The sequence below is a fragment of the Mizuhopecten yessoensis genome, unplaced genomic scaffold (assembly GCF_002113885.1).
Source record: "Mizuhopecten yessoensis strain PY_sf001 unplaced genomic scaffold, ASM211388v2 scaffold4823, whole genome shotgun sequence".
Taxonomy (NCBI): Eukaryota; Metazoa; Mollusca; class Bivalvia; order Pectinida; family Pectinidae; genus Mizuhopecten; species Mizuhopecten yessoensis.
The window spans coordinates 480,346-488,576 of record NW_018405739.1 but is presented as its reverse complement, the minus strand read 5'-3'; the positions used below and the strand labels follow the sequence as shown (position 1 = coordinate 488,576).

Here is an 8,231-nt window from a genome sequence, read left to right as displayed (position 1 = left end):
TTGAAGGGGAAAAAATAAATTTGTTCTTTTATGAATTAATGAAAGTGATACAGAAAAGAAATATAGTAAATAACTGATAGTAAATTTATCAAAAACATCATCCTTAGAGAGTATGTTCTGGGCACGATCGTTTAGAAGCTTTGCAATACTTTAAACTCTTTCAAACGCGCATCAGCTCGAGATTAGGTCCTGTTTACAAAATGGCGACTGGAAGTAGCAAGGCGGATTAAATTGGAATTTAAATTGCGTTTATTTCGGCAAGTAAGCATTGTTCACAAAGCCCATGTGGTCTGTTCATCTAATTTAGTCAAGATGTACTCAGAACAGTCGTTGTTTAGTCGCTAGGGTCATTTACAAAATAATTAGGATTATTATATAAACTTATTGTAATTATTGTAATTACGCGTAGGTTTAAATGTGTTAAAATTTTTTGCATATTTATACATGGAAATATTATACTTGCTTTTAGACATGTCCGAGTATATGTATTTTACCTAGTGCATAAAAAGTACTGAAAAAGGGGCTAGGAATATTTTTTTTGTGACGTCCGTCGGGAGAGCCTGTCCAATGTCGGTAGATGTAAGTGATCGTATAGTAATTTAGGTTTTCCCCAAAACTACCGACAAACTGACCGGTGGCAATCCCCAAGAATGTCCCACTGCGTCCGTTTGTACAGTCAGACACAGGTCCGTCAGATGTGGAGGAGTATCCGAGTTATAAACCAATCAACACCTTGTTTCAAAGTTAACTACCGTTTATTACATATCACACGACTAATGTAGCCGTTAAAACATGGCAAACAATACGTACATTAATAACTATAGGTAAATGTAATTATTCTATAACGGTGAAAACCCTCCCCTCCCGGATTACTGAAATACGTCAAGCTAACCAGCATTAACTTTACNTGTAGCCGTTAAAACATGGCAAAAAATACGTACATTAATAACTATAGGTAAATGTAATTATTCTATAACGGTGAAAACCCTCCCCTCCCGGATTACTGAAATACGTCAAGCTAACCAGCATTAACTTTACCCTAACGTTCCCTAACGTGGGTGTACTGCTTTCAGTACATCGGTAACACTGTTTTCAGCGCCTCGGTGGAGGGGTTTTCCTCTCCTGGTATAGCCGGCTTTCCGGCCACACAAGTCACCATCAACAAACGGGTTATGAATATTTATGGCAGAAGTTATTTAGAAATGGACCTTTTTTAGTGGGACAGTCGTCTGAGTAGTATATAGAGCGAGACCATTCATTCCGTATTGTAGTATGACTATATCTTTCTTTACTTCCTTATTCCTCTATTATGACATTTTGAAAGGGTTTTTGGGGGGACAGAGACCAGCAAAAAAGGGGGCTAGGAATATTACTGGGGTAGCAGTGTACAGTAAAAATGGCCCGACTCTGATAAACAAGGTACATGTCGAGGAAATGTAAACACAGCGGATTTACCCTACACAACACATGTATACATGTATATATATTTGTAAACTGCATTACATTTACAATACATATAAAGTACTGAGAAGTGTATACAATTTTTTTTTCTGTATATGTCACTTGTGTGAAAACCATGGTTACCACCTCAAAAATTACCAAAAAATGCCAAAAATTGCTATTTTTGACCCAAAATTTGACCCCCGCAGCTAGTAATTTTTTCCTAAGTTCTGTCTGAAATTAAAGATTACTTACCTGGTTGCAGAATTATCTGGATCCCAGTTAAGTTGTAAAATTTGATTTTTTGCAATTTTACGTCGTGTGCTGTTGTCAAAATTTTACCTTCTGTAAAGCTAGCTTTTTATGTGTAGGCACCCTTTCGGATTATGGCCAAAATTTTATTATCGAACCCAAAAATCTTTTTTTTTATATAAATGTAAAGCTCACATAGCCCACTTCATCATGCTTATACCAATTTTAGTACAGTTTTATTTTTATATTTTTTTACATGTCATTATACAGGGGTTAGCCATTTAACAAAAATATCACCCATGGCCACAACCCTCTACTGTATACTGATACCTTATACATCACTTTCTTTTTCCTAAAATTTAATTAAAACCTTTTAAATGTCTGGAAAATGAGACAATGAACACAACGATGTATCCGTTTCCTTTCTCACTTCAATAGTGACCGAGTAATGTGAATTCTCCTGAAAGGTTTATTGACCAATTCTGCTCTCAAACTACCAACAAAGGGAGGTAATCTGAAAAATGAAAACTTGAATAGGTTTGTAGTTTTCATGAATAAAATTTCTTTTTGGGTGAAATATGATGCTTTGAGATCATGTGCATGTGAAAAACAATCAGTACAGTGATGCTATGATGTTAGTGTCTTGTTTGATGACGTCATAGTAACTGTGATGTCATCATAACTATGACGTCATCAATGGGCATCTATGACATCATCGAGGATCACTGATATCAAAAAATTGAACACTAGGAAACCCATCTCAACAACAAACTAGCAACAGACACACTTCCTGTAACCGATGAACAGCACAGAAATGTCAGATATTCTGAAAAATCAGACAAGTGCCACCATAGCAACCGTTATTTACTTTCCTCGCCTAGAATTGACAGTGACCCTCAGAAATTGTTCATCTAACATATTTCACTAGAAAAAAAGGTTTTTTTCAGCTGTAATTATGGAAATAAAATTTATACACATCACTGACTTTGCTTATTTAATCTGTATGCTGAATCAAGTGGAAAAAAACATCCAAAAGAGTGTAATTAGAATGAAAACAGATATTTTACCCATTTTCAATAAATACAACTTTATGTATTAGTAACCATGGCTACTGGGTGCTGAACTGAGTGAAACAGACTGAAATCTTGTATGAATGCATCAGGAGATAGCCTGTGAACTATTTTTATTTGATGTTTGGTATCAACTTTACCGATAACACAATTGACACATATGTGATGAATTGCAGAATTTCACAAGTGCCTGTGAAAAGGGCGAGTTAACCCCCTTTATACATCCACAGGTAATAGGCTATTGACCTATATATTGACCTATCTATGTAACGGGGTTTCTTTGGCGTTTTTGAGTAGTTTTAAACAATAATGAATGAAAGTGAAGCTGAATCAAGCATAAAAAGGCAATTTTTCAGAAAAAATCAAGTTCTATGTGTATAAGGTAGCAGTGTACAGTAGAAATGGCCCGACTCTGATAAATAAGGCACATGTCGAGGAAATGTAAACACAGCGGATTTACCCTACACAACACATTTATACATGTATATATATTTGTAAACTGCATTACATTTACAATACATATAAAGTACTAAGAAGTGTATAAACATCTTTTTTCTATGTATGTCACTTGTGTGAAAACCATGGTTACCACATCAAAAATTACCAAAAAATGCCAAAATTTGACCCCCGCAACTAGTTATTTTTTTCCTAAGTTCTGTCTGAAATTAAAGATTACCTACCTGGTTGCAGAATTATCTGGGTCCCAGTAAAGTTGTAAAACTTTTTTTTTTTTTACAAAGGTGAAGCTCACATAGCCCACTTCATCATGCTTATACCAATTTTAGTACAGTTATTTTTTTTTTATTTTTTTTACATATCACTATACAGGGGTTAGCCATTTAACAAAAATATCACGCATGGCCACAACCCTCTACTGTATACTGCTACCTGGGACAGTCGTCGGAGTAGTATATAGAGCGAGACAGTTCATTCCGTATTGTAGTACGAGTACATGTATATCATTTTTTACTTCCATATATTACTCTATCATAACATTTTGAAAGGGTTTTCTTTGGGGGCAGGGACCAGCAAAAGAGGGGCTAGCAATATTTTGGGGGGGAAATAAAAGAAAAAGTATCCCTGGGCGAGTAATGGTATGTCCCAGCACTGCGCATGTATTTTCTATTTCAAAATACGTTACCACAGTCATTATAATGCATATACCAACCTTTATTGGCTCTTAACATACGTAAATAAAGAATTCCCCCCCCCCCCCGATGGGGAACCCCTGGAAAACCCACCAATCAGACGGCAGTATTCACGCACGTGATCAGACACGAAGCCATGCTTCCTACTTCATAATTCCTTCAGCATTCCGTGTTTACGGACGTGTTTTGGTTCTTACTACGGGGTTCCAATTTAGCGTTTTGCTTTATTTTGCGCCGTTTTGCGATCAGGCTCCGGCCACGTGTTCGAGTTTGACGGTTTGTTTACTTTGAGGTGGAGATTTCTCCCTCTCAAAGGCGCTGTCCTGGGGGTCATTTATGAGGCTTCCGTCCCCCACCCTTAATGTCCTAGATATCGGTCTTGCTCTCTGGAGCAGCCCTGTGACAGGCCCCCCCCCCCCGTTTTGCGTTTTGTCGGTTGACGTGGGTGAGGGTTTGGGCTCTGTCCCGGTCACCACAGTGACTAAAGGACAGGGGGCGGCCTTCTCTCCCAATTTGTGGTGGGAGAGCAGGTGGCCCAACATTCCCATGGGAATGTTAAACAGGCCAGCCATGTTGTCCGCGGACGCTTCTGTTGGTAGCCGCCTGCCGGTCCGCTCTATTCCTGAGGGTGTTGCTGTCGGAGACCGGCCCCCGGCAGTTTTGTCTGCTCCCGGGGTTCCCTGCATCCCTGATGTAGCCCCTGGCGTGGTGATAGCGTCTAGCACGCCGTCCACCACTGTGTAGCATTTGCTGCCCGGTCCGGTGGTAAGTGATGCCTCGGCCTCGCTAGCCTCGGCTGGATTTTTAAAACCTATGCTCCCAGCTCTATTCCTTGTGCCTTCTCCCCGGGTTTTCCTATGGTAGGTGCCAGCGCGGCTGCGTTTGGTTTTGCCGGTGCATGCTGCTCCCCTGGTGGGGCTTGTTTTACTGGCCCTACAGGTTTTGGCCCTGCTGTAGGTCAGTCTGGGTGGAGTTTGTCAGGTCAGCCAGGTGTGGCTTTTTGCGGCGGTAGTGTAGGTGGCCCTAGGTTCGTTGATGGAGGTGGATTCGGCGAGTGCCTCTCCTAGTGATGAGAGGGACGTTCTTCGGGGCTCTCCCGGTTGCTCCAATTTAACGGAGACTCGGGATGAGGATAGAGTCGGCGAGTTTTCTGACTCTGATTTGGAGTCGTTGGATTCGTCTAGGTTGGACTCGGAAGGTCTTTCCGATGTTTCCCAATTCCGGCCACGAGATGCTGATCCGGTGCCTCCAGAGGTTTCGGCTTTGTTTCGCACTTTACGTGCAGAAGTTATGAAGCTTCTGGGGGACGGGGTTTGCCCACGCCCTTTCTCGGATTCGGCCGTCCCGGAGCGCACTTCGCTCCTTCAGAGCATGTTGCCTCCCCTAGCATCTGCCTCCTTGGCCTCTGCTAGTTCCCCTGCGGAGAGAGGAGGCGTTGCTTCGTCCCTCGCTCAGGTCAACGCTTTATTAAAGCAGAAGTTGAGCAAGGCTTGCAAGCCTTTTCCCTTTCGGCTTTACAGGTCGTGGTTGCTGATATCGCAGATTTAGCTGCCGATACGTACCGCATCCACGACCCAGTCTTGGCCCCTAATTCCGTTTCCCTTGAGAGGGATCTGGATAAGTGGCCGGGACGCTGTGTTGACCAGGTTGTGATGGGGCCTAGGGAGCACTTTATGTTGGAGCGTCTCCTTAGGCTGGCTCTCCATGTTCTGTCCTACGCAGACTGGTTTACCCCCGCGTTGCTGGCTGCGAGCTGCAAGTCGGTGGAGCAGCTCTCAGCAAGGTTGGACTGATGCCTCAGCCAGGCAATTTGCAAGGCACATCTTGATGCGATGGCCTTACTGTCGGCTGCCATGTCACACCTTGTTGTTGCTCGCCGGTTGTCGGGACCTTTCTGGACTGCCAGTCGGCGATTCCTATCGGGCTATCCTTTTGGATGCTCCTTTGACTGACGAGGATTTGTTTCGCGGGGCCCTTTCCTCAGTGCAATCTGAGATGAGGTTGGACCCGTTTGCGTCTGAGGATGCACGCCACAATTCTGCAGGCAAGGGCGCTAGCAGGAAGAGGCTTGCTTCTGGCTCCTCCAGGCGTAGGAGGAAGAAGGCAAAAACGGCTGCTTTTCAGCAGCAGGCTGCCCCTCCGACCTCCGCTCCGGCGGAACGTCGGAAATCTTCCTTCCGCCGTAGGGGTTCCCATAGGGGTAGAGGCAAAGCCGATGTGATTTGGGAAGGGCTAGATTGGCACCTGGCGGACTTGCCAGTAGGCGGTCGGCTGTCCTATTTCGTTCCTCAGTGGAATGAAATCAGATAGTTTGGCCCTAGGGGTTGTGTCCAAGGGTCTCTGCATCCCGCTCCTTCGGGATCCACCTCTGGCGCGAGTGCCTATCTTTTTCCCTTCTTCTACCGATCCGGGAAAGGTGGAGGCTCTCAGGTCGGAGGTTCAGGCCATGATCGCGAAGAGCGCGATCAAGGAACTTTCACCGGACCGGTGGTGTCCAGAGTTTTACTCCCGGGTCTTCCTCGTGAAGAAGAAGTCCGGTGCCTGGAGGCCTATTATCGACCTCAGTACGTTCAACACGTACGTCGATTCCCTGCACTTCCAGGTGGAAACGCCACAACGCATCATTGCGTCCATAGATGTGGGCTACGTCCATCGATCTGAAGGATGCTTACTTTCACATCCCTGTCAGGAGGTCGGCAAGGAAGTTCCTCAGGTTCTCTTTCGAGCAAAAGGTTTACCAGTTTCGCGCTATGCCCTTTGGCCTCACTACGGCCCCCTTGGTTTACACCAAGTTGTTGCAGGTAGTAGTGGGGCACCTCTACCTCGGGGTAGATGCACACATCTACTTCGACGACTCCCTGTTGCTCCAAGTGGATCCAGTTATCCTGTCCCGGAGCACGAGGTCGGTTCTGGGCGTTCTGTGCCGCCTAGGGTTCATCCCTTCCAGGGAAAAGTCGGAGGTTCTCCCCTCCCAGGATTTTGTTTTCCTCGGTTATCCGTTCAGAACCGATCTGGGGTTTGTCCTTCCACCAGCGTCCAAGTTCGAAAAGGCCTCTCTGTTGGTCTCCGTTCTGGTCGGTGTGGAGCGGATTCAAGTTCGATGGTTCCTTCGGTTCCTCGGTTACCTGAATTCACTGGCGGATGTGGTTCCCTTGTGTCGGCTTCACATCCGTCCGCTCCAGCTGTTCCCTCTGTCAGTTTGGTCTCCTGTGTCTCGGCAGTGGGATGTGCACATTCCTCTGCCGGAGTCGGTGAAGGAATCAGCTCGTTGGTGGACTCTCGAGAGCAATGTCTTGGCAGGAGTTCCTCTGGTTCGGGCATCTCCTGCTATGACCCTTTACACCGACGCGTCCATGACCGGTTGGGGTGCATACCTTTCCGGTCAGACGACGGCGGGTGTGTGGTCGGGGGAACAGCTTTCAGAACACATCAATGTTTTGGAAATGCGTGCTGTTCTGTTGGCCCTTCGGGGCCTTCGACCCTCCCTGCAGGGCAGGGCCATTTGTCTGGCGACAGACAACTCCACTGTGGTGGGCACCTTCCAGGTCGTCTGAATGTTCTGGCCGACACTCTGTCTCGGTCTCGGAGCCCGGTTCTCAATGACCCCTGTGGGATCTGCTGTCTCAACCGAGGCATTAATGACTTGCAAAAAAATAAAAAAATAAAATACAATTGTAGAAATTTCTCTGTTTAATATATCATTAGGGCATTGCTTTTCTATTACTAATTAATTATGATTAACTTTTTAATATGAGCATTGAATAGCTTAAAATATCAATTAAATATTTATATGTAATTGAAACATACATGGAATTATCTCCCCTATACCATCTGCTATATATATATATATGTCTATGCTACTTATTATATATGATTTGCATCAATATTTTCTTACAAACCATTTCATTTATCTTTGTCTTTGTCATGTCAACATAAGGAGAGAACTCATATAGGCCTAGCCTGCTGTTCAATCCTATTGTTTACTCAATAAAATATGATGAAATGACAAATAACCGAGGTCCCGGCAGAAGAATGAAACAATCACAAATACATGTGCATATGCTACTCCGACGACTGTCCCACTAAAAGAATAAAGAACAAATCAATTGTTGTTTTCACCCAAAACATATTTTTAAAAAAACTTGTTTTGCTTATCACTGTCTCCAAACAAACCCATTTCAAAATGATAGAAAAAAAGGAACGTGAAATTATACAAAAATAACTAAATACATGTATTTATACGATACAGTACGGAATGAACGGTGTCGCTCTATATACTAATCCGACGACTGTCCCACTGAAAACCTGTCAATTTCTAAAT

At 44.0% G+C, this 8,231-nt stretch overlaps 1 protein-coding gene across 1 annotated transcript in view; it reads right to left on the bottom strand.

Moving 5' to 3' along the window:
- Positions 1-4,596, bottom strand: part of LOC110449842 (beta-1,4-N-acetylgalactosaminyltransferase bre-4-like) — a 43,843-nt gene extending 39,247 nt beyond the window's left edge. The window contains exon 1 of the mRNA XM_021496967.1: positions 4,197-4,596. Within this exon, the coding sequence (XP_021352642.1) occupies positions 4,197-4,596 (400 nt within the window). The remainder of the gene's footprint in view (positions 1-4,196) is intronic.
- Positions 4,597-8,231: the final 3,635 nt, after the last annotated feature.